The sequence below is a fragment of the Oenanthe melanoleuca genome, chromosome Z (assembly GCF_029582105.1).
Source record: "Oenanthe melanoleuca isolate GR-GAL-2019-014 chromosome Z, OMel1.0, whole genome shotgun sequence".
Taxonomy (NCBI): domain Eukaryota; kingdom Metazoa; phylum Chordata; class Aves; order Passeriformes; family Muscicapidae; genus Oenanthe; species Oenanthe melanoleuca.
Genome location: NC_079362.1, coordinates 53,789,514 through 53,816,666, shown reverse-complemented (window position 1 = coordinate 53,816,666; position 27,153 = coordinate 53,789,514). Strand labels below are relative to the sequence as shown.

At 34.1% G+C, this 27,153-nt stretch overlaps 1 protein-coding gene across 2 annotated transcripts in view; it reads left to right on the top strand.

Moving 5' to 3' along the window:
- AP3B1 (adaptor related protein complex 3 subunit beta 1) overlaps positions 1-27,153 on the top strand; it is a 153,990-nt gene that overhangs the window by 58,822 nt on the left and 68,015 nt on the right. For both annotated transcript variants that reach the window (XM_056514721.1, XM_056514722.1), the window contains exons 9-16: positions 544-641; positions 3,083-3,137; positions 3,217-3,288; positions 5,704-5,766; positions 6,664-6,796; positions 12,259-12,368; positions 20,921-21,097; positions 26,242-26,428. In XM_056514721.1, the coding sequence (XP_056370696.1) occupies positions 544-641; positions 3,083-3,137; positions 3,217-3,288; positions 5,704-5,766; positions 6,664-6,796; positions 12,259-12,368; positions 20,921-21,097; positions 26,242-26,428 (895 nt within the window). The remainder of the gene's footprint in view (positions 1-543; positions 642-3,082; positions 3,138-3,216; positions 3,289-5,703; positions 5,767-6,663; positions 6,797-12,258; positions 12,369-20,920; positions 21,098-26,241; positions 26,429-27,153) is intronic.

The window sequence follows — 27,153 nt, the reverse complement described above, 5'->3', positions numbered from 1 at the left end:
TTGGTATACAACCGTGTACCATTTACCTTCTGTTGGATTTGGTACTTTAAAATGTTCCAGTAAAGGCAGCTGTTTTATAAATTGCATAGTAGAATAATAGAATGAAAGATTTTGAGTGGAAACTAGATAAAAGGTAATATTGAACCTGTAGTCATAAAGGAAAAGCACATTAGAAAAACTTTTAAAGAATATTTCTTCATTACATTGTACAGCTGATGTTAGCAATATTGATTTATCAAGGATGATATCACTATGTTTGTAATTTAAATCATCTACTGCTTTTTCTCTTTGTCCCTATTTCTATAGCCGTTTATTTATTATAGCATACAGTAAACATTGGGAGGAAGTAAAGGTACTTAATTAGGGAAAATATATTTATTCCAATGTTGTTCCTCACTCTGCTTTGCTGATTTCGAAGGCCACAGGTATTCACTTAGCTTTCTGAAGAAGAGTGAGCTGGTAGTCCTGCAGGTCTGAAGCAAATGTGGTAGATATGAATGATGATTTGAAGTTAACATGCTGCTCTGAATGTTCTTCCTTTAGGTGGTGATGGCAGTTGCACAGCTGTACTGGCATTTGGCACCAAAATCTGAAGCTGGTATTGTTTCTAAGTCATTGGTGCGTTTACTCCGTAGTAACAGGTAGTTCAAGTCCATACTTTATATCACAGTGTGTAGTTTGTTGTACGTATTTGTTTAGCCGTAGTTATAAGAACGTAACTATTACACAATTAATTTCATTTTGGAATTGTCTGTAATATTCACTTTCACTCAACAAATGAGGATCACTAAAAGTTATTCCATCATTTTTAGTATCCCATCCAGGGATCATTGATTACTGTGTTTCATTCCTATGATTTTTGTTCTGACAAGAGTCATGGCTGCCTAGTTAGTATTTAAATAGAGTCAGTACTAACTAGTTTGCTTAATATCTTGATTTTTAAAAAACTACTGGAAATTTAGTTCTGTTGGGTTCCTTGCTATCTTGCTAAAGCACTAAAGAAGTCTTCTGATGTATATTTTATATTCCTGCACTTTAACACAAATCTCAAACTGGATGAGTTTAGAAGGGATCACTGGATATCAGATAACAGTATGTTCTGTTTTGACTTCGCTACCTTTAATAGTATTTTTCATAAGATTGTTGGTGCTTTTTTTCATTTGTATTTCATAGTTTTTGCATAGTGTGCCTGTATTTGCTGCACAGAAGTGTTTTTCTTACCTGTTCAGTTCTTAGATTTTGAACTTCTGTGTATTTTTATGAGAAACCTTGAATGGTTTACATGCAGCAATATTAATTGTTTTTAGCATGACTTTTAACTAAAAATGGTATTTTTGGCTAGAACTTCTCTGTGAAAATAATTTATTGTTTTAATCAGCTATGTCAAACAGACACAAAGGTTTTCTAAAAAAAACTCACTTTTGTTGTGTCTGGCAAGATTACTCATCCTAGATGTACCTTAACTTTTGTCAACCCTGCCATCAAAGCTCTTTTCTCTATGAAAGTTCTGCTGCTCAGTATCTCTATTGTTTAAAAGTTGGTAAAGAAGTAAAATGGGACTAGGTAGAGTATTCATGCTTTTATTTGAGGTAAGAATGAATCACTATTATTTTTGTGTTCGACTTTATAGTACTGTATGCTTCCTATTCTCTTTATGAAAAAATGAGTTAAGTGACTAAAGCAATTGGCAGATAATGTATAGACTTAAACTCATACTCACAGATTGAAAGGGTTATTTGCATGTGGTTTATTGCTTGTTTATACTCAGGTTTCATTAAAAGAAAAATCACTTCTTTCCTGTATTTCAGCTAGTACCTTAAATGGCACTGGTCTTCTGATTTTTCTGTCTTGAATGGCTTTTCTTTTCTCTGTTACCACTCTGGGTGAAACACTTTTGCTTTTAGAGACACTTTGAAATAAGCATTTGCTGTTTGCCCTTGAAGTTATTTGCTTGTGGCCTTTAAATTAATGTCAACTAAGCTGTAATCTAGTTAGGGTGAGAGTGCCCGAAAGAGCATCTCATGGCAATTTCCAGTCTTGTTTCATTATGTGTAGCTGACTATTGCCATGCACCTAAGTAAGAATTGCATAAAATAAGTTTAAAACATCTTAAGTACTTCTTTATTATCACTTTTCTTTGTAAGCAGCAGCTGTAATTACCTTAGGGCTATTAGACAGTTTTGAGTAAAAGGATAATGAGTATGATGATTTCTCTATTAGGATGAGATTTGCAGCATGCAAGGATTTGAGCACTCATGGTTCAGAAAAATTGTGTGTAAATTATTACTCAGTTTTTAAGCAATTGGTGACACAAAATATGCACTTTAGAAGCTTCAGGCTAGTACCTAGATTTCTTTTTGCTCACACATGTGGAGGCTTTTAAACTTGTAATGATGAGAATGCCCTCTCCAGACATGTTTAATGTTTTTTTGTAGAACATTACATAAATGTATTGTCTATCTCTTGCACAGTCTATTATGTAAAAGTGTTAGTTTTTTATAGATGTGTATGTCTGCCATTGTATACCCTTGAGTCACAGAAGATCCTGGCCCTTTTTGAGAATTTTTAGGGAAATTCTTAAGAGAAAAAAGTCATAGCAATTCTTGCTAGTTGTGCAAGGATTAACTGTTCTTGTAGTTAATAGAGTTATTTCAGCACAGGCAGATAAAGCCCTATGTGTTTTCGTTCTCAGCTATGTCATCCTGAAATATTTATTTCAAGAAGGTGGATAAAATGTAGAGCTTTTTAAAGCTATTTCCATTGTATTAAAATGATTAATGTAATTCTGATTTGAATAAATTCCGAAAGCCTACAAAAGGCACCATTGTACCGGTGTCAGTGAGTATTTTTGTATATTAGAGTTTGAAAAAATGAAAGTCTGGTTTCATCATGCGTCTCTCTTCCTGTGAAACAAATTATGAAGTTAGCAGTTGGCAATAAGGTTTACCTTCTATGTTTGTGCCAAAACAAATGGATAACTGACATGGTGTTCCAATAGAATTGGACTTTCTTTGGCACGTTGAATTATTCTATGTATCGGTAATTTTGTAGACTGACTCTTGTTTTTCTTTTCACATTCTAGGGAGGTGCAGTATATTGTCCTGCAAAATATTGCCACTATGTCAATTCAGAGAAAGGTATACCCTATTTAGAATTTTTTTAATCACACTGTATATGAAACACAGGAGAGTTACTTAAATATGTTCTGATTTTCAGGGCATGTTTGAACCTTATTTGAAGAGTTTCTATGTTAGATCAACTGATCCAACTATGATCAAAACACTTAAGGTGAGTTTATTAAAGGCAAAATTTTCTATATAGTGCTGGACTAATAAGTTTACAACAGGAAGGTAAAATGTTTTTCACTGATATAACATAGGTCATTCTGTGCTTTTTCTTTATCTCACTTAGAAGTACTTAGAAGTAATTTAGTTAAATGCACAAGGGGCCTTCAGGCTTGTCAAGCCATCTGAAACTTCTATTACTGTGTTGCAGGTGGAAGTGGCTGTATTTTCCACTACAGCTTTTACGACCTTTCAATGGTAGAGAGCACTATAATTTTTTTTTCAACCAGGCATTCTAACATTGAGAGTTTGACTATTTCATGGGAAGAAAAGAGTCTTTAATGCTGTTAGCTTAAAAAGAGTCTGTTCCCCTGTACAAAATGGGGCAGTGTTTGAGTCCCAAATTTTCTTTGAAGTCAATATTTGGCAGGAGAAGTACTTTAGGCTTTCCTGAAGGCCACATCTCAATGCATGTTTTCAGCTGTTGTCATGTTGTTTTCTCTGTACTTACTCTTTAACAAATGGGAAATCCTTGACAAAACAATGGCTTAAAAAGTGTCTACTATTATGTGCCTTTTCTCTTGTTTTGCTTTAGATTGTCATAGGCACTTGTGTTTAGGAGTGGAAGGTAGTTTTCTGAAAGAAACATTATTTTTTCCTTATCTTTGTTTTTCATGCATATTGCACTTACATTATATGTGCAAGAGTAGCGTATGTGCAAGATGACTATGCCAAAACTATCATGTTTATATATGTACAAACTAAATATATTTTTGTATTTTATACCAGCAATAAGACGTAAATAAATTTGAAGCAGTTGGAAGCAAAAAATATTCTCTGCATTTTAGGAATATTATGAGGAATTCCTTACTGTTATCCAAGATTAGTCAGTCCAAAAAGAATAGAAAGTTGATATGAAATGGAGAAGTAGAAATGTGGTTTTTCCTTTCATTGTCTCATTTGTTTCATGATGGCTGAAAAATTTAGAAGACCCTACACTTTTACAGTTACATTACATTTTTAGAAGATCCTTAAACTTTTTTTAGAAAATCTTGTAGTTTTCTCCCTCTTCTACCTCTGTAGTTCAAGCCTTCCTGTTTCAAAATAGAATTATGAGACTCATGGCAGTAATTAATATGTTAGGAGCACCCTGAAATTTATCTCTTGTGCTGTTTTTGGGTTTCTGCTTTTTTATTTTCCAGCACCAACTTTGCTTTTTTGATCAGTGGTTAGCATTGAGCTTGTATTTTCACAGTAACCTATTTCAGTCACAAATTCTCAGTTATAATTAGTTGTCATCTTCTCAGAGTCTGTCATCTGCTGAACAGTTAAGATTTTTTCCCAGTTACGAGCATTACTTTGCAGACATGTGCTGATTTGTTTTTCTGTTCTATTAATCAGTCTTCTACCATCTGGAGCTTTTATAGCTTTTCTTAGCCTTTCTCTTCATTTCCCTGAAATGCATCAGTTGAAAACTTTGTTGTCTGTCTTCTCCATACTTTCAGAGTTCGTCTGTGAAAAAGGCCAGTGAAGATATTTGTGATATTCCATTGATTGCCACTCTGTACTACAAAATAATCTTTTCTCTCCTGTTTCTCTTTTTCATTTATCCTCTTCCTTTCTATGCTATTCTAGATACTTACCTTTAAGAGCCTTTAGTGGTATGTCTTATGAAATTGTTTTGAGGTACAGGTGGACTGTATCACTTGAGAATCCTTTTCTGGATGCCTCCAAGTCAAAAATGCCAATGTATTTCTGAGGCATGACCTCCCTTTGGAGGGACAGGGTTGTGTTTTCAGTTTATTTGATTTAAAGTTAAAACAGGCTGCATATAGCATCTTAACAATGTATACCAAATGTTGTATATCATCCTTCTGTTCACCAGGAACAAAGAGGAGGGCTTCCAGGGTATGATGTTTTTGATATTGAATAAGATCTGAGGAATCTCACAGATGCGGATGTTTCTTTCCTGAGTTTAAAAGTCTTTTATTACAGTTCATCTGAATATTATGGGCAATTTATTTCTCCCCCGTTGCAGTTGTGACTTCTGTTATTTCTTCTTACACTGTCGTGTGGTTCTTATGTGCTAAAGCCTGTTGTATAACATTGGAAAGCTGACAGAAGTATTTCAAGCCCATTTGATATGCAATGAAACACTAAAGCTCAGGCTCATAAAAAATGTGTCACTGAACCCTGGATTCCTGCTTTGTAAACTTTGCAAGTACTTGCAAGGAAAATATGCCTCCTGAGTGCATTGGTGGTACCACTTTGTACTGATACCTGGTATACTCTGTTGAATTCTGAGTGGTAGTTTTAAAATATATTTTATAGACAATGAAAGTATAGTGGACATGTGGTACTGTTTATGATATTTTATTTTAAGTTTTGACAACATGTCTGGGTTTTTTTTTCCTTGTAGCTTGAAATCTTGACAAATTTAGCAAATGAAGCCAACATATCAACTCTGCTTCGAGAATTTCAGGTTTGTGCAAAAGTGTATTCTTTTTATATTTATGATCTCTTTTTCCATTGTTGGATGTTTCTCCTAGGCTTAAATTTTTCAAGTTTAAGTATTCTCAAGGATGACATGTTCCAAAAGTGGAAATTAAACCATCTCATACTATAATGGATAAGGGAGCTATTTGGATATGGAAAGGAGTACAAATATTTTGTTTCTCACTCTCCTTCCAGCTACCAAAAAAGAAGAAAAAAACTGATGAGAAAAACTTAATCATTTCATATTCTTAAACACATATTCTAGCAACTTGTCTGACACTAAGTTACTATATGATAGGGTCTTACTTTTTGCAGTTTTTTGACCATTAGCATTTGTTGCCAAACCTCATTTCCATAAGTTGTTTGGTGAAATAGTTTTTTGTCTTCAGTATCTTTATGTATCAGCAAGATCTTCTGCCTATATTGTGAAACAGTGTCTGTCCTTCTTTCTTTTCTCTTTGCTTGTGACATCTATTTGCATTGCTTCAGTTCTCTGACTGGATTTCTGTGAAAGGTACTGGTTGTCAGGCAGGTAGGTTATTCATAGTTTCACAGATGCTCGTAGTTAAATGAACTGAAACTTCTGAAGAGAGAGCTCATCAACTCCTCCAACCTTGCACACAAACTAATGGCTGTTTTTGGGTAATTGCCCCATGCCCCAAGCTTTCTGGAAATCAGAGGTTTGCATGGCTATGGATTACCAAAGTGTGCAAGAAAATGTCTTCGAAAAGTGACAATTAGCTGAAAAATCATAGCTTCTAATGTGCAATACAGTTTTCTAAGTTTAATTTTTTATACAGTATGTCTGCCTCATGAGAATAATATGGTAAGTCTTTGGTTGACAAGAGTTATATATTGACTAACAAAAATCCTGTTTCTTTAGACTTATGTGAAAAGCCAAGATAAGCAGTTTGCTGCAGCTACGATTCAGGCTATAGGGAGATGCGCAACTAACATCACTGAAGTGACTGACACGTGCCTTAATGGCCTCGTCTGTTTGCTGTCCAACAGGGATGGTAAGCTGAAGTTCTCTTCGTTTTCTGGGAGCTGATGGCATAAAATGTTTTCTTAGAGAGAACCACACAATACTTCAGATCACATCAGAAAACAAGGGTTGACTTCTATAAAAATATGGCTGACATGACTAGATAAAAATCCTGCACTTCCAAAGACTCTGATATTCACTGAGTAGTTATTTTCTCTTCTGTTAGAGAAATTAATTCATTGTGGCCCTCAATTACATGTTTGCCTACTTTTTCTTAAAATGCTGTGGTTTTTAGTGTGCTGTTTTGATTATCATAGGTAGCAATAGTTACAATTCAAGTTGCATCAAAGCAGTTAGCCTGTAGAGGGTGCTGAAAGCTTGGATTTTTTTTTTTTGTAGTGCATCAATGCCTAACTGAAAAAACGTATTAAATAGTTTTATGATAAATGGCCCCAAATTTGACTTGTAGTCTAGGCTACTGTTATATTTGGATAGTGAAACAAAATTTCAAATCACTAAGGAATGCAACAAGGAGGAGATAAAGTTAAATCCAGTTTAGCAGCACGGTATCTCAATACCTAATAATATTGTATATTCTTACTAGTTACCAATGAATATGGCAGATTCCTATTTCATAAGAAGTCAATTAATAAATAATGCCAGGAAGGAGCAAAAGCATAATTTTGGAGTATCCTGGAGTAGTTCAAACAGTTCAAAGAACTTACGTGACATTGCTTTCAGCTTTGAAAAGCAGCATTAATGCCTCCCTGTATCTCCTGTACATTTTTTCATGGCAGTCTGAGAAGGCCGGTATTAGGGACATCATTTTGGCAGCACATATTTGGCCAGTGACCCACTAACGCACATAGAGCTTTCTCTCTGGTTTATGAACTGAGTTGTCATTCTCAACCACCTCATCTTGTATCAATAATTCTTGAATGCCCTTAGTGTATAGCTTTGTGTTTTAAATATATGTGACTTTCATTTCTTAGTGCTGTAGATCTTATTTCTGTTTAAGCCTTTCTGATTATCAACTGAGTTTAAAATATCTTTCTATATTGTCTGCACAGTGAAGCTTCTTGTATGGTATTCAGCAACAACCATAGTAAAAATACAACTTTCAAAGATTGTTCTTGAGTTTGCCTGATTCTTCTAGCAATCTTCTTCTGAGTAGGCTTCCTTCAGCATGTGCAAATCTCCATATTTCTTCTGTTTTAAATGAAATAATAGAACTGTCACTTCAGAATACAGATTTTGTTACTTAACAACCCTTTCTGTTTTTTTGCTTTGCTTTTGTTTTGCTAAGATGGAACCAAGATAAGAGGAAAAAGTTTTTTTTCTTTTATTATAGATTGTCAATTTGATATTTTTTGCAGAGTGATTCTATATATATATATTTATATACACACATATATGCGTGTACATGTATACGTGTATACTGTCTCAACAAGATTAGTTTTCATGCCTGTTTCTAAGTAGTTGTCTAGCAAATAAAATTATCTTCTTATGCTTACTGTTCTGAAAGGCTGCAAAGGATATATTAAGGATCTTTTAAACCTGGCAGCTGGCAAATTGCTTTACCATAGTTGCAGTGTCTTTATTCCTTCTTTCAAGGAATGAATAGAATGGCATAATTTACATGGTATCTTTCCCCAGGTGGCAGGAAAGTACCAATAGTCACAGATTACTGAACATAAGAGTTTTGGCATGGTAAGGGTATAAAAAAGAGATTTAGCATAGTATAAGAGAATAGCTTCAAGAGTCTTGGTTAATCTTGCTTTTCTCCAACTTTTACTGTATGCAAGCAAGCTCTTTGCTCTGCTGCTTCTTTCATGGTCATTGGAAGACTGGAAGTAGTCCTGCGATGTAGCATGAAGTGCAAGCTGGTAGGTCCAGCATGTCAGCTGTGCTTTCTCTATACTGTTTTCTTATTATGAAGAATTCACTTGAGTGCAGAACAGAGGTGCTCATACTAATTCTACCAAAGCAAAACAGAATCCTGAAGAACAAGCTTGTGGGAAAAGTGCCTTCTGATTCCATGTGCTCGTTCTGTAACTGTAGATACAGCCCAACACTCAGGATATTTTGGCTCTGGCACAAGAGCTTTACAGTTAATGTTTCTGCAATTTAGGTGATGAGAGGCAGGGCATTGTTCCAGAAATGAGGCTCTGGGGATGTCAAGAACTGCTCTTGAAATTTTCTTTGCATGCTTATAAGTGACTTAAAGTCAGATTTTCCCTGCTCAGGAAAGCTGTGGTATGTGAGGGAAAGATCCATCAACATTTGAACTACAGAAGCACAGCAGAAACTAGAAATTTCAGTGATGAGACACCTTAGTGTATGATTATCACAAGCTAATCTTGACTGGCTCCTGAAGAGACTGTTTTTGTGAAGCTGTGGTAAGGGCTGAGAAGTATTTTTCTTCCTTATCTGCTGAAGGAAGGACAAAAAGTTATTTTCTTTCTCTAGTATGAATTTGGTGTTTGACTGATGCATTTCCTTTAAGCAATTGTATTGATAGTTTCAAGTGCCTCCTGGCCCCGCTGTTACAAAAAGTCATTTTAGGTGTTAGAGACAGATGGGATTATAGGAAGTCTCTTGTCTGACTGTACTGCATATACTAGAAATCCTGCAGGTTTTTCTTATATGGGTGACTTCCATTTTCTGTTGAAAGTTGCAGGTTGAAGGAAAGCATGACTATAGAATGGATAGCTAAAACATTTTTTGCCCTACAAATCTATGTGAAACTGCAAATCATAAAATTACTGGAACTGTTAATACATCTGGTAGCTAGTACATATCACCTCCAATTACTGTTAGAATGACATAGAATAAAAGCAACTTATAGCATTCCCCTTACATGTATTAATAGGGTTTCCAAGATTTGTTATTTATGTTTTAAGCATGGAAAAGTTAACAAGGTAAAAGCTTAAACTTTGGCTACTTCTGAAAAGCTGAAAGTTAGGTCTCTCTGGGTAATTAGCTCTAGTGATTGCCTTTTAGCATTTTTTTTAACCCAAACAGCAAGCATTGTTAGTAACTCTAATAACAGAATGGTTTGGGTTAGAAGAGACCTTTAAATTCTATGTAGTCCAACCTCCCTGCCGTGGGCAGGGACATGTTGCATAGACTAAGAGGCTTGGAACTCCATCTAATCTGACTTTGAATGTTCTTGGGGAAGGGGAATCCACCCGAATGGCATCCTGTCCAAAAGCAGTTGATGCAGTTTTGCTGCTCTTAGAAGAGGTGATTATACAAACTGTAGACTGTGGATAAATTAGTCTTCACTTGCGTGTTTTAGTTGCTGCAGGGGCTTTAATGTAAGTGAAAGAAAATTTGAGGCAGCATTGATGATTTCAAATGTTGTATTTCAGAATTCACCTTTTGAATGTTCTCTGGTAACATACTCCATGCGGACATGATTTTCCGAGGTTCTGTTATAATTCAGCCAAATTCCCATCTATGGAAAAAGTCCTTAATTTGGTTCTACAATTGACTGCCTGTTAATTTTGATCTGCTGCATTGTTGATTTTTTTGCATACATCATTTGACAAAATGGAACAGTGTATGACAGAGTATATTTTAAGTTTTTGGGCAATTGTCAGGCTGCAGTGTCTTCAGAGATTGTCCTCTTTAGTCAATTCCACATCACTTCAAAATTGTTAGAAGAAACAAAGATTTTTACTATGACTTGAAAATTGAAATTGTGGTGCCTCATCTAGTCTTCTTTATTGATAAAGGCATTCCTGATCAGATTTTCTGTTCATTGATCACTGCCTTGTATGGGCTTCCTCTTTGATGATTCTAGTAGGAATTACATTTTTAAATTTCCTTATTGCACATTCAGAATGCCAGTTTTATCTTCCCTTCTAGTATTTTGTTGGAGTTTGTTATGGTTTTGAACCTAAGTGTTTCTTTTTTATTTCCTGCTCATTTTTGGTATCCTTTGGTGTGCACAAATTAAGCCTCACATTCTATAACTATGCCAGTTCTTATTCTGACACAAATGCATTTTGATTTTGTTTGTACTTTTTTTTTCCCAGTATCTAGATATGTGTAAAAAAAACCCATACTAGTATACAATTGTAATTTATAATTTGTTTACAATTCTGGTTTATTTTCTTTAAATTTGCTCCCACAGATAGCATTAAAGTAGTTCCTATGGTGACATCTGGTCTAGTGCAGTTGATATTACCATAGTCAGTTTTACATTGTCAACAATTGTTTTTAATAATGACTTCACGTCCACTCATTTTTTTTTGTTCAGTTTTATTTTTCTTAACTGTTCAGTGAATCACAAAATACTGAATGATGAAAGTTGCTATTCTGATGTTCCCCACTGTAAATATTCCGGATTCTAATTTTCAAGTTTCAAGAATTGGCTTCCTGTTTTAATATCTGGCAAAATACAGTGTAAATTAAATTGATCTGAAAGATTGTGCAGGACCTTGAGATGTTAACCTTGCTTCAAGAAATTAGTCTAGAAAAATGACAGATGTCATGTCAAATAAAAGATGACACAAAAAGTTACAAGCTAAAATCTAAGCATTTCAGAGGCACATGGCATAATGATATGCTCAGATCTTGGAAAGCCTTTCTCTCTTTTTCAAAAAAGAAAACAAGAAAACCCCACAACTCCCCAAAATTTAGACATCACTTCCCCATACTGTTCTATTGAAACTTGAGCATGCTTGATTGCTGAATGAATGGTTTGTGTGTCAGATTAACTCTGATGGAAATGCAGGAATACCTCTGTTTAAAAAATGGTAGTTAGGCTTCTTCATCTTTCCTTAACTGAGTTTACTCTTGCGCATAAGCCTGCTTCTGCTCATGTGGGGTCTTTTCGGCTTCAAAAAGAGTGTGTTTCACACAAGTTGATCGGGCTGTGAATGTTACTTCTTGCAGTAGTTAAGCACTTCAGTGCATGACTTTGGCATGAATCTTACAGCAGCTTGCAATTTAGAAGTGTCATTTGCATGTAGTAGAGATTAGGTTCCAGACCTAAGAGAGACTGTTTAGATGCAGAAACATTCTTTGCATTTAGAAAAAAATGCAAAGGAGACCTCTAGATATTTCTCTGGTGTATAAATGAGCTGTTACTTTTAATGCAGGCATTTTTATTCTCATTGCAGACTGCAAATTGCTTTTGAATATGCATATTTTTAATGAAAATCAGAATTTTTTTTACATTATTCCTCAGTTTTATAGAAAAAAAATACAAATTGCAGCTTCACTGAAAAGAGGTTTCATACAAGTATGTACTAGGTTGGGATTTTTACATTTAGAATGTTTGTGTCCCCTTTTGCTGGTTGCTTGATTCAGGAAGCTAAACTTACATTACTTACTAGAATGAATTACTTCTTTCCAAATTAATATAATTCAGTTCTGCAAAGCATATTTTGAAAGCTTTTGCATCTTTTACAATCAATTATTTATGGCTTTTTCTTCTCCATAAATGCTTTTAAAATTAATAATTTGTTTTGTCTAAAACAGAAATCGTAGTTGCTGAAAGTGTTGTTGTCATTAAGAAACTGCTGCAAACCCAGCCAGCACACCATGGTGAAATTATTAAGCATATGGCCAAACTCTTGGATAACATTACAGTGAGTATTTGTTCACACTCTTTTATTTGCCTTGTCAACTGATAATGAGATTTTTATTTCCTTCGAATTTGTGTTGTAAATGGGAGTAGGTATATTAAAGAAATACAAAAAAAAGGGTTTTTTTAACTTGCATTTAATTTTTCATGATCTTAATGGAAAGAAAATAGCTATCAGATGGCTCCAATTTGTGCCTTAGGTCTGGCAAGCTATTTTTAAAGTGGTCCCTGGAAATGTTAGGTGTTGCTAGTCCTGTTACTCCCAGATGAATAATAGCAGGTTTAGAATGTGGAGTGGGTAACTTGAAATGAAAATAAACAGTTAACTTAGGGATTATTACCCAGTTGTCTTCGTGATCTGGAGTGGAGTTTGAAAGTTTCATTTTAAACCTTTTTCCCCAAATTACCTAACCTTTCCATGGTATCAGACATGCTGCTATGAGTGCATTGCAGTGTCTTGAAGCTGCACTTTTATCTTCTAGGTATTTGAGATTCTGTGGCATTTAACATTAAAATTTGAATTATTCCCTATTATCTGTCTTTAGATTTAATTGACCTTTAGGTATGCAAATACTTAGTTGCCAAATTCTCCACACAGGCCCAGTAATTGATAAAATATTTAGTGATCTGTCCTAAATTGGAGTAAAGGGGTGACGTCCAGTAGCTATCTATTATATCCTAAACCCAAGGTGTCAGATTTTGACCTGTCAACAGTTATTTTTCTGTAGAGATGATAAATAGAACTGTTTAATTTCATAAAATTACACATTTTTTGTTAATGGAGCAGTTTCTAAATCAGTGAATGTTCATTTCTCTGTGTTTGAGTTCAGCAAGGTTTGGGGTATTAAGAGAAAAAGAAAACATGGTATTCTTAGTTCATGCTTACTGAAAGATTAAATAAATCTTTGGCTGCTAAGAGCTGATGATCACTTTGTAACTCATATAGAGAAAATGAATTCTGCTGAATTGCTCATATCAAAATAAAATACTGTTGCTTATTGCATATCAAAATAAGTAGTACTTTGTGTATAATAATCACCTGTATTTTCAGAAAATTTGTTTTAATGGATTATTACAATCTCAAAAGTAATGCTCTGGCCCTTAACCATATGAATTTGGCATCTTATTTTCACGTACTTTACCAGAATAAATAGGTACTTTTCTAAATATTCCATTTAAAACTTAGAAGAGTTTTGTAGGTGTTTTATACAATTAATACTTTCAAGTAAATGCTCTAAGTTTTGTGGAAAAGAAAATCCTTTTTTTAGTCAAATAAGGGGGATGCAGAGAAGACATACTCTACTTAAACTACTTTAACATTCCAAAGTTTACCAATATGAAGTTGTACAGAATATCAGAAAATGTTAAGCAGTGGGAAAACAGTCTGTGGGATAGAACAGTCATTGGAATAAAGTAAAAATCCAAATCTCATTCTGAATCATGGCTTTTATATAAGAACAGAGGATTGGTGGGTCAAGAATTACAATAAGGTAGTCATGAACCTACAAACAACAACAGTAATGTAGTCAAGAACCTACAGCAACAAACAGCTGTAAGTTCTCCACGATGATTGTTTTACATCTTTCCATGACATTTTTTAATGACAACTTCAAGATACATGCCTTCCTTGGTATGCTCTAGGCTTTGAATTATAGAATACAATTTGAAGAAGTTCATATTTATAATTTGAATGCTGTATCATTTTTCTGGCTGCCCATACTATGTCTGAAAATGAATCTATTCCTTCACAGAATGATTTGGGTTAGGAAGGATCTGTAAATATCATCTAGTCCAAATCCTCAACCTTTACTTCTGTAAAGGATTAGTATATATATTTCAGAATGAGTATTTAATTACTGGGGATGTTAGTTTGAGATGTCAATACTTAATATAGTATTACTGGAGTTCCTGACATCTGCACTTAACTTCAGATACTGGTCTTACTATGGCAAAAGCGGTTGTGAGTTGACATAATGCAATTGCCTTGGGTTTTATCTGCAATAAGACAGAGACAGAGCAAGGATTCCTGACCATTATTATGCTGACAAACAGTATCCATGCTTACATATGTACACACGTGTACATGGTTTATACAGGGCTTTTTGCCATTTTGGTTGTTCTTTTTTTTTTTTTTTCTTGGCCTCTCTGTTGTTGTGAAGTATTAGAATTGAAACACAGAAGACCTACCCTATAGCCCTCTACAGGAGCATATGACTGTTTTTAAAAGATTCTTGCATTTGGATGTAGGAGAAGCAGCCAAATGCCAGCTTGAATGGACTTGAAATGGAAGGGTGGGGGAATGTGAACAAAGAAATTTTTTGTTGCTTTTTAGAGTTGAAATTAATTTAGTACTATGTATTACACAGATGAATGCATTAAGAGGAAGTTCTTAATAGAATTTAATGCTATTAAATCAAAAAGCCCTTAAGGAAACCAGAAACTTTTTGATTGTTCTGTCATTATTTAGTTTAAGTCAATGGCAAACAGCCATTAAAATAATCAAAATTAGTGGAAGTTTAATGGAATAGATTTTGGGGTTTGTGCCTGATTTTTTCCTCATTGATATTATTACAGATTTCACTTGTGATAGCCTGAGGTTATGATTGGTGATGTTGAGGTGTCTAAAAATCTTTCACAGCAATGCTTATTTCATGTCATTTATTTAACTGAAATTTACCTGTTCTTGTTTTTTTCTTCTTCATCCACAGAAGCCATTTCAAAAGGGGCAGGATATAGAATACTTAGAAGATAACAATTTTGCCTTGTAAAATAAATAAAAAGCTAAATAAGAAGAAGCTAAATATTAAGATCATATATAAAAAAATAGTTGGACCAACTATAAGAAATATTAGGAAGTTCACTTAAAAAATACTGAGCTCCTGTAGATCACTGACTCTAAATTAGGATGAAGACTAGGTCTGTTTCAGTTTATCCTTTGACTGAATATTTCTTACATTTCTGAAAATAGTAGTTATTTTTGTTCATTTACTGTTGAGTGTTTTCATTTGTACCTTAAACTTGTATCCTAGATGTGCCTAGGGAAATATCTGTGAGATCTATTTCGTGTGTGATACTTGCTGAGAACTTAGATCTGTACATAGTACAGCTTGATCTAGCTGTGTTCCAGCTTCTTTCCTCACACCCTTCAAAAGCTGTAATGGAGAAATACATGTCTGATGATAGCCTGAAGACATTAAACAAGAGAATAATTGGATCTCTTTAAACTTCCATTTTTAAGAATCAGAAGAACATTTCCATTTAGGTGCCAATGTGTTAATAACGTTGTCATGCTTTACAATTGATTGATTTGCTAAGCTGTGGGCCAGAAATTGTAGTAGTGCTCATTTGTTAGGTATGTACTCTGAGATAGGCTTAATTAGTTTTGTGTGTACAGCTTTTAGAGTGACAGAAGTTTAAAAACTACACCTATGGGAAAGAGCCATTTAAAGAGTGGTAAATTCAAAACCTGTCTTATGAGTTTCAACTCCAGTGGCAACAAAATCGGATCTTTAGGGAAAGGGTTTTAAAGATGAGAGAAATTCATTGTGGTGCACCTCCAGTATATATCTTCTTATCTGATTACTCGAAGCTTCTGTTTACTGTCCACATCATCATGCTTACTAATCTAAAAATTGTAATTTCTCCTCATATTCTGTGTCTCTGATCAGCTATTCTCTCTTCTTTTTGCCTTTTCCTGATGTGTAGGTTTTAAAGTGGGGTGACCAGAAGTGTACACAGTAGTCAGATATGCTGGAGAAATCTTACACAATGATGTAGTGGTATTGCTTGTTTTGTATTTTTTAATCTCGTTTTTCTGGTGTTGCCTGCCTTTTGACTTCTGCAGAATACCGACTTAACAACTCTTTCTGAAAACATTCATGATTCCATGTTTTTCCTTAGAAATACCTTGGAGTTCATCAGTATGTGTAGAAAATTTTTTGTGTCCTGTTCTTAATGTTCCAAGGCCAATATTCTCCAAATTTGTTTCTGCCTTTCTGATTTTATAAAAATAATTTATTATGGTACATTGTATCCAGTAAGGACTGCTATCTGAGTCATGGGAATCTTGACTTCTGGTGTGATTTTTCTATGGCAGATTTTTTTTCTTTTGATAGCTGGTGAATTCTTACATTCTTGTTTTTAAATAGACTTATTCCTTGTTCCTTCTGGAATATGAGCAAGAATAGGAAACAAGTTTGAATGGTTTTCTGATTCAGAGATGAGGAGGAATACTTCTTGATGGGATTAGGCGTTGCAAATGTAGAGCAAAAATAAGATGGTGGCATGTAATTTCAAAGAGCTTAGTATGTGAGGAAAATCATGTTGCTAATGGACACAATTAAGTCTTATTATTTACTGTTTTGAATTGGGATTCTTATTGCAAGACTAGTGGATTCATAGTTTTTAACACTGCTCTGTCCATTCATCCACTGATAAACTTGACTTCCTAGTCTTACATAAACACTGCGTGTAGCTATGTTTCTGATCTGGCTTCACAGAACAGTCAGCTTGCTTTCTTTAATTTAGTTATTCTTTCTTACAGCATTGGGAAGCTATCACAAACTATGACATCCGTATCTTTGTATGTATTTCAGTTCTGCAATCTTCAGATTCTAGCCATGTTATTTTACTTAGTATACACTTTAATAAGGCATTTTTAAACCTTTGTATTAGTAATGATTTAATGAACAATTCTCATAATTTGATGACAAAACAATTTTTAAAAAATTGGTACACTGTATGAGAGGTGCAGTTACCAGTAAAATTTTTGTTTTAAAGGAACTTTATATGTAGAGGTTCAAAAAGTAGAGGAGTCATTGAAGGTCTACCATTTGAAAACAAAAAATGAATACTTCTCTTTTTCTCCAGTTCTTTCCTGTGTACCTTTTCTTTTTGCTGTCTTGCTGACAATTCAAATCAATTTCATCCCTCTTTGCATTTCTAATTCAAAGTAAAATTTTTAAAAATTGCTAGCTATGCAAATTTTCTTCTGGATACAGAAAATGACACCTCATTTGCAATTTGAGTATCTCTTATTTAGTGACAGAGGTGAATAATCAGAACTGGTGATTTTAAGTTGTAGTTTATCCTTGTGTTTTGTGTGGATATATTAAGAGCTGAACTACTTTTCAGTAATTTTTCAATTGTGCTACTTAAAGCAATCTCTCAAGTCTTTATATCTTTCTCTAATTGCCATGAATAACCAGAGTTTTGTTTTGAGGGGAGTGTCTGGCTGGTTTTTCATTTTTCTTTTTTAACTATTTATTTATTTTCCTTGAGACAGGTAATGGGTTGAAATGGCAATAGAAACTGCCTCCTGGTACTAAAGGCTTAAAAAGTGCACTTAACCACTTGCTCGGGCCATATGGAATAAAACATCAGGGAAAGTAATTTACAGTCCTGTTTACCTTTGAGGATAATGCAGAGCAGGGCTGAATAATGGAAGTATTATTTCCTGCATTTTTGTCAATTCAAGGTCCCTACTTAAGCTGTACTGGAAAAGGCAGTGAAGGTCTAGAAGGGGCTTCATTTCTTGTTTGCTGTTTTGAGTGCCCTGGAAACAACAGCTGCAGGATCATGCACTTGATATTACATGGTAGAGAACTGCAAGACTTAAACAGGGAAAAAGAAGTCTGAAAATATTGTGTGATTTTGACCCCAAATGAATCCAGTGACACAGAAACATTGGGTTCATCAGTTCGACATACACTTTTCATTAAAATGGCTTCTGCTCAGGGTTTGATTCAAAAAGTCTGTAATTGGTATTGATTCTTGTGGCACAAAATTGCCACAAATTGTTTAATATATTTGCAGTATTTACATAGTAACCTAACCACCTGGTTAAAAAGCAGAATATCAGAAGAAATTTCTGTCTTCCATTGTCACTGTTTTTCAAATGAGGCTTTGTTTAGTCTAATTACTTAGCATTGTAAAACTAGTTTATTACTCTAATAATCTTCTTTCACAAACTGGGAAAAAAACTTGAAGACTAAAACACTGTTTTCAAATGCGCACTATTTAAATATATTTAAATATATTTTGTTGTGGTTTTAAAGTGTAGTCCCATGCTTGACTAGGAAAAGTACAATAATGATATTTGCATATCATTATTAATTATTAATAGCTCTGTGAGCTATTCTTGCTTTATAAACAGACAACAAGGTGAATGTTTCTGATAGGCTGCTACTCAAACTATGGTACTTGGTGATCTCTTGAGAATTTTAGTATTTTAACAAGTCTGTAATGAAGTATTTTAGAAAAATAAATCTAGCATAACTGAAATCTGAAGTTGCCTATATATTCTTATTTAGAGGTATCTATCTGTACAGTAGGCAACTTGAACTGCTCCAATACTGGAAAATCTAATGTACCACTCAATTACTATTCTTTAGCCCAATTTAAAATAATGGATTGGGTGTGAGGTCTTAATGCAGTGTAACCTTTGGAACATTAGAAATAACCTCTTTCCCTTTTGAAATCAGTGTACAGTAATGGCATCAGTCTTACCATTTTGCAGACGAACATACTCTGACTGCTTTTAAAGTTTTTATACATAGCAGTTGTTCAGTAGCTTTTTCATCTCTCTCATACTGTAAATTCCAAGGATACTTAATTTTTTTGTCAACTCACAAAAATTAACTCATCTGTATCTTGATCATTATTTACATATATCTATGTATCTTAAATCGCTGTGTTATACCACTCACAAAATATTATGTTGCCTGTATATTAAATTTCTTCCCCATAATCAGAATTGGCCTTTATCTCTTACAGGACTTTTTATTGTTATTGTTGAAGTTTGCGTTCTGTTTACCCGTGATTTGCTTTTTCTTTCAATTGAGGCAGTCCTCTGTTTTCCCCATGACATGCCTGGTTATATTTTTTTTTGTCAAATATATTTGCAACCATGTCAAGTCCAGAGGCAAATATTATCAAGTTGGCTTTATTCAGAGTTGTTTCCAAACTTTTCGGACCATGTTTAATCATTAAAAATTCTTGTGAATATGATCAGTTTTTCCAAAGTAAGCTTAGTAAGCCATTTTACCCTATTAGAATATACTTTCATAAGTAGTACTTTAAAATGGTACAAGATTACTGAATAAGATACTTTATAGTTGGTTCCCATTGTAATTCTGAGAAATAGGTACTCATATATGGTATTCATATATTAATAACAGACATGCTGGAAAAGTAATTGAAGTATATATGAAAGTTAGTAAGAATAAATGCTTTAAGAATCACAATGCTGCATTTCTAAAGCATTCTAAATCATGTGTACCCTGTGAATCTTACCTACGGCAAAACTCACCCTGCCATTAGTGTAAGGTTATTAATAAAGATTACTGTGTAGTGTAATGACTAGTGAAAAATGTTAGTATGAGTGTTTTTCATAATTTCAGAGAAGGTAATAAAATTAGCTGAAATTACAGTGAAAACTTCTCTTTTTTTCTAAATTATAGGCAGTTTTCTGATAGAGTAGAACAGTTAGGCTATTCCCCTGACATTTCAACATTTGTTGAACAAGAGTTTGTACAGAATATTAGAGCACCACAGTCTGTAGACACTATACAAGACATACTCCTGAAATTTCTCATTGCATTCTTTCTTCCTTCTGCTCAAGAAAGGAGAAAAATGTTTTCAAGGCATGTATGTAAATAAAATTTTTAACTTGACCACCAGATAATGTAGGGTAGCTCACATATTACAGGAGTAAAATGTTCATTTAAATCTTAGCTACTTCTAAACTGCATGGAGCATGAGTTTCTGTTTCCTTCTGTGCTTATCCATTTTACCTTCCTCTGTTTTTGACATTGCTGTGCTTCTGAACTCAGCATCATAGTCTGGGAGTTCATGTAAAAGCTGCTACTGCCAGTTATTTCAGTGATACTGTTGGTAGCTTCAAACTCCTAAGACCTGTGTGAACTTTTTGGTCAAAGTGTTTCAGTTAAGATGGTAGATCCCTTTCAGAAATTTTGAATTGCAGTTTTGAGCTTTTGTCTCACCAATATTCTACGTTCAGTTGGTCTTGGACATTTGCAAAAATACAAATCTTATTGTCATAAAATTCTGAATAAAAATAAAGAAAAGCTAGAAATAATCCTAAAGAAATCCAAATACTTCTAAACTAGATAGGCAGGAATTGAGAAAGCTGTATTGTTGGAAACCATTTCTGTATGAATGTAGTTAAAAATAAAAAGCTCTATTTTGTTTCAACATGGTGTTTACCACAAGCTAGTGGCAGGAATTCACAACCACATCTTGAAGGCTTGGACTGTGTTCCTGGATCTCATCAGCTTGTACTGTGAACATCAGCATGTCACTTCTGAGTGTCTCTGTATCATCAACCTGTAATGCATGAGTTTTGGGTCAGAATCAGTACATTTGTATGAATGTTCAGTCTACCACCGTGGCTGTATTTAATTTCATGCTGCATTTCTTGCATGGCAATTGTCTTTAAATAGTGTTTTGTTTAACTTGTTAATGCACACAGACACATACAAATATGCAAGTAGTCTTTGCGACTCTGTTAACTTAGAGTGCTCAATGTTTTCTCAGGTTCCAGTAGCCAGAGCCAGCATTCTCTGGCTCATTGGCGAGTACTGTGAACGGGTTCCAAAGATAGCGCCCGATGTTCTGAGAAAGACAGCCAAGAACTTCACAAATGAAGATGACCTTGTAAAGTTGCAGATCTTAAATTTGGGTGCAAAACTCTATTTAACAAATTCAAAGCAGGTAAGCCTAAACTCAGTATTGTATTTAGAGTCATGGCAGGTATTGTACAGTCTATATAAATTGGTAATGACTTCTTCTATGTAAGTAAACAAACCTAGTCCATATTATTCTATGAAGAAAAGCTGAACATATGTTTTCAAAAAATCTAACAGATTAAATCTAACCATTGAGTCTTTCAGTGTGTGCTGGATCATGAGTGTGAATGCTGTGGTGAGATAAACTCTTTTTTGTATCTGTCTTTGGGAAATTGTGAAATTTTTACTTCACATAAATAGAGAACTGTAAATTGTGTTAGTAATACCAGGTGGGAGATTTTGCTGATGTGATTTAATGTTTTCTCAAACCAAACCCAAAACTTTCAAGAAAATACTGTCATTTTTGAACAAGAAGCTGCTCACTTTTTTGTTCAGGATATAAAAGGAGATGCCAGTAATAGGCCTTTGTCTTTCCATCAGTACTTGTTTTCAACATTGTAACTGCTTTCCCTTTTTGTGTTTTGTTTAATTGGTTGACTGGATTGATTTTAGTTTTTCCTATTTCCTTTAATCTTGGGGAGGGGTGAGTTTAATATCTCTAGTAGTAAAAAAAATCTAAAAATGCCAGATAACACAAAGAGGTGAACTTAGATCTCCAAGCAGCTGAAAGCAATAGCTATGAGAGTGCCTCACTCTTCTAAGTGATAGCGCTGTGAACCCCATACTGACTATGGAATGTAGCATTTTGACACTAATTTTTCACTGTAATTCCAATTATTGGTGTAAAAGATTATAAAATCAAAGATTTTTTTCACCAAATGTAGAAGAAATACATTGTCTGATATATAGACTTTCCTGGCTCCTAGACCTCTTTGTTTTACAACAGTTTGCAGAGCAGAAGATCTTGCACCTCTGCAACTGTGATGTCTTCTTGTTCCTTGACAGTTATATGCAACTACAGATGTGATCTGTCTTAGACTTTTTTTGTAGGGCATGTGGGAGATGAGCTGCCTTGTCATGCATTCAGATAGGAGTGAATGCTTTACTTACACAGTCTAAAATGGGGCAGTAATAAAGGTGACTTGTCTCTGGCAGTGCTCTTAAAGTAAATGCTGACTGAGATAAGGAAAGATTTGGTTTTACTGTCTAAACTGTCTTCTTTTAGCCCATTATATTTACTAATTTTCCATATAGTTTTTGTAATTTTGCGCTGAATTTGGTCAAAAATCCATTGCATACAAGGAAATGATTATTTCTGTGATGCATTTTTTCGTATTTCACACCTTAATACATTTTAAATCATCATTGGTCAGTGCTGGATAACCCTTTATTCAAACATGGTAATGATGATCAAGCAGAAGAAACTGTCTCCTGAGATGCCTACTAAATTATGAATTTCTTCAAAGGGTGTTTTCCTCTTGTAGTTTAAGGTTGTGGAAAAATAAGTAATTATCTCAAGTGGTCAAGGTGTTCACATAAAATTTCTAACAGTGTAGGTTTAGTGACTTGGCTTGATTTAAAGTTCCTTTCAAACTAGAATACCGTGGGTTTCCCATTAGAGGCTGGCAACCCTCTTCCCATATCTACATGATTATTTCCAGGAGTAACTCTTCTTTACTCATTCATTATTAAAATTGCTTCCTGGAATTACTTCAGTTCCTAGAAAGTCCAGCCATTTTTCAATTTCATTTTTAAAATTTGATGTTGAATCATCAATTTCATCCAAAGTTAATGGAGCTGTGAAAACCTCAAAGATAAAATTTCACTTTATTGAAAAGTGGTGGTAGAATGACAAAGAGACACTCAATACTGACCAAATAGATGAAAAGAGCTCTTTTACCAGATGAAGGAAAGGCAGGTTGAACTCATCTGTCAAGGCTTGTTTGGAGAAAATCAAAAAGTTCTGGAGGAAATAAGACTTGCTTGTTTTATTTGCTTTGTCTAATTTTTTATTTTATTTTATTTGCTTGTAGTTTCCTAAGTGTATGGTGAAATATTTAGTGAAGCACATTCACAGGAATGATTTTTAACATTCAGGATTTGTTATAAAAATTTGAAGTATACTTTAAATCCTGAAATCACCTCGTAAACTTTCAAAGACTTTCTTATAATCAAGGAAGTTTCAAGTTCAGTTATATCAGGATAGGTATGTAATAAAAGCAGGCTTCCTTCTGGTTGTCTGTATTATTTGGTAAACTTGTTTTGTTTTTTCAACACTTAGGATCGTAAGACCTTGAGTGTGCTAGATAGCTGTCTAAATGGAGCTCATATAAGAAAAATATGTCATATAGTTGCCTAAGATGTTTCTTGCATATAGCAGAAAGAATAAAGAGATTTTGATGGGTTTCTGTTGTCTAATATAGTAGGACTCCCACCAGAAAAAGTCCCAAGTAGTTGTAGGGTGTAAATAGATATGTCAATCGTGGTTTAGCACAATAGCCTTATCCTGTGTGTCTAAAGAATGGAGTTACTGAAAGCTAATGATATCTAAGAGTGGATGGATAACTGTTTCTCTCTCATTGTAAAGCCTTATCTGTTGGTAAAACTTGTATTGTAAAATTTTCAAGTGGGGATCTGCCAAAAAATTAATTGCTGCTAATATAGGATAGGCATTAAATCCTTGAATCCAGCTATCATCATTAGAAAATTCCAGAAATGTTGCTGGAGGATGATTGGATTCTAGAAATACTTAAGCCTAACCCTTCTAGCCAAAACAAATTGTGCAAAAAATAATGTATGGGGATTAAAGAAATTATATTATCCCTGTATAATGTGCATGTCCAGATATCAGGAAATACTGACATATGATAATAAATGTATTAATTCACAGATCAGAGTTCTTTGTCACTATTCTATGAAGCCGTCATAGTATGCACAAGCTATCATGTTTCACCAAATCAGTGTGCTTGCTGAAATTATTTTCAGCTTCTTTGGAAAACTCCTTTGTTGGAAAACTTAACATGCATTTGTTAGTTTTTTTGTTTTGTTTTTTGGGTATTTTTGGTTTGGTTGGTTGGATTTTTTTTTGTTTTTTTGGGTTTTTTATTAAAAATAACTGCTTCTATTAGTTACCTCCATGTAGAAAAGGTCTTCCACTTGTTTTATTGTTTTACCATAAGAAAAAATTTAAAAAAAAAGGTTTCCTTGCTGTTTCCATGAAAACTGTAGTGTAAATGATCCCATGAAAGGAAATGCAGTCTTTCAGGATCAACTCTTTATCTGTCTAATTTGTCTTTATGTAATCCCATCAACACTCACTGAAAAAATGCCCGCTGTGACAGGGCCTTCAACTTTTCCCATCCCTGTAGCAATTCACAGTTAAGATCATTGTGTTTTATGATCCATTCTCCTGAGCTTCCTGTCATGACAGCAAGGAGTCTTGTCTTGTTTTACAGTGGAGAAGTGATGGCAAAGGCTGCAGGAGGTGTCCCTCATTTAGTTTAATTCATGCTACCTGGGAACCCTCCCTTCCAATTCCATTTAGATTGAACAGTGTAAGTCCTGCATGAGTGCAGATTATGTAGGCTCAGTCTGATGCAGTTGTTTAAAATTTTATACCCTCATACAGAATTAGCTGCCAATAAACTGTGAAATACATATGGGAAAGTTTTGCCTTTTCCAGAACTAAGATAGTACCTCAAGGATAAAAAATATCTTTTCACAGAGCCATTCATGTGTATCAGAGAGAAAAAATAAACAAAAAATATTTAATTGACAGTTTTTTAAACTATGCTGTTATATTATTCTAACACATAATGACTAATTTCTTCCAATCTTTGGTGCCATAGCTAATTTTTGAAATACTTCCATATGTTGCATTGATGGGGTTTGAATTAAAACCATTTTCTCTTTACGGTGTATCTTACTGGCAGGAGTTAAATCAATATTCTGAAAAAGCGTCTTTATTTTATTCAGAAAAAGGCTTCAACTTGCATTCTCAAGTTGGAAATTATTAATCTGAAATTCTTTTAGCAAATGGTGTTTACAAAAATGCACTGATTTTTGGACATATTTTTCTGCTCATTGATTGAAACTGTGTTATTGTCATAGTAATAGCATGATAAACAATATGTATATGCAAGGTTGTTTCTTTGTATAAAGCAAATAAATCTCTCATGATGATACATTTTTAACCCTGTGTTATGCATCCATTCTGAGTTAAAGTACCAAAATTTACTTCCTTAGGGTGGTATAGCATTTCTGCTCTTTTTCCTGTTTGGCTGTATATAAAGGAAGTAGCATACATGTTTCAAATATATCTACTGGATTCCAGTCTATTCAGCACTGTTATTCTGGTTACACTACATTATTTCTATTTTCTTTGTCTGCTTCCTTCCTTATATTATTTTCTCAGACTAAAAAATTATCTGAATAATTAAAATTATTTAAGACATGTTAATATTCTCAAACATCAAATTAGGAAGCTCTTATTATGTTGTAAAAACCTGTGATAGTATAAGTTGCTCTCTTACATAAGTAAATAAATGACCGATATTACTGAAGGCTTTAAGCTTCACGAAAAAAAATGGAAGAAGTCTTTTATCCTGGTTTTTAGAGGGCATCAGCAGCTTGCTTTTATGAAAAAGTAACAGCTAAATGCACTGCAAATAATTTGCAGTAATCCAGTTCAGTGATTCATGTGTCTGCTTTAATGGGTCATAATTCAGGATAAAGTAACTGAGTGCAGTCAGAGTGCAGACACTGCTTATGCCAGGGACAGTATCTCTTCATAAAACACACCTCAGCAGAAGCAGTTTGCCAGCCCCCTAATACCCTCTGATGTTTTGATGTCCTGCATATTTTTCCGATTAAGTTTTGAGTGCCATGTTTTTAGTTGTATTTCCACATTCATTATCCTCACGTAGACCCTTCAGCGGGTTTGCCATATATGATTATTTTTTTAATGATGCCTTTCTTTCCACTTCAGCAGTTTAATAATCTAGCACATGGCTGCTTCTCAGTACTCAGCATTCACCTCCCCAATACAGAAGAGGACATGTGCTTTGGCTGCAGAATTCCATTTGCAGCTTTAGAAATGCATATTCCCTGTGGAGCAACATTTGTTTGACATAACCATTCATTTTTATTACCTCTTTAAATATGTTTATCCAGAGTTATCAATAATCATAAATAACTTGTATTCTGTTCTTGTCCTGTTTTTTTCCACAGACAAAATTGCTTACCCAGTATGTATTAAATCTCGGCAAGTATGATCAAAGCTACGACATCAGAGACCGTACAAGATTTATTAGGCAGCTTATTGTTCCGAATGAGAAGAGTGGAGCTTTAAGCAAATATGCCAAAAAAATATTTTTGGCACAGAAACCTGCCCCATTGCTTGAGTCTCCTTTTAAAGGTATAACTGCCAAAATCATTTGGTAAATGTTCATTGTGTAAAGGAATGTGGCAGCTTATTCTATTTCAAATACTCTCACAAATTGTGTCACTTAGCAAATAGGAAAGATTAATATGCAAGGATGCTCAGTCTGCTTACATGCTTTTCAGCAAGCAAGGTGCACAGTGCATTTCTCTAATGATAAACCCTGGCAAACGGATCCATTTCTGTTCATGTGAATTATAAATTTTATTTAAGTAACAGAAGGTATGTCTTTCGAGGAAAACTATTCTTCAATTTAAGAAAATAGCTCTAGGATTTTATCTGGACTTTATTAGAAGATTGTTAATGTGAGTATTGCAAATGCTATATCAATCTGAAATAAATTGAATCTCTGTAGATATTTGTTTCTCCAAAATCATAATTTTCCCTCTGCATTTTACCTGTTGTTTTACAAGTAAGATCCATTGTCTGTCTTCTCAAATTAAAAGGTTATCAGGCTATCTAAATTAAAAATACTCCTTTACTGTGACAATTTGCATTTTAATTTTCATACTTACTTAGGTCTAGTTTTGAAGCTTTAAAAGGAGCTCCATTTTGAAGAAAAACTATTAAAATTCTGGATGTGTTTGTGCCAAGACATGTATATGGATTGTTTAACTGTGCTGTCATTCTTAATATTCACAGTAAAGTAATTTTTAGAGAAGCTACATTTCAGAGCAACACCTCTAAACACACTGACTGAT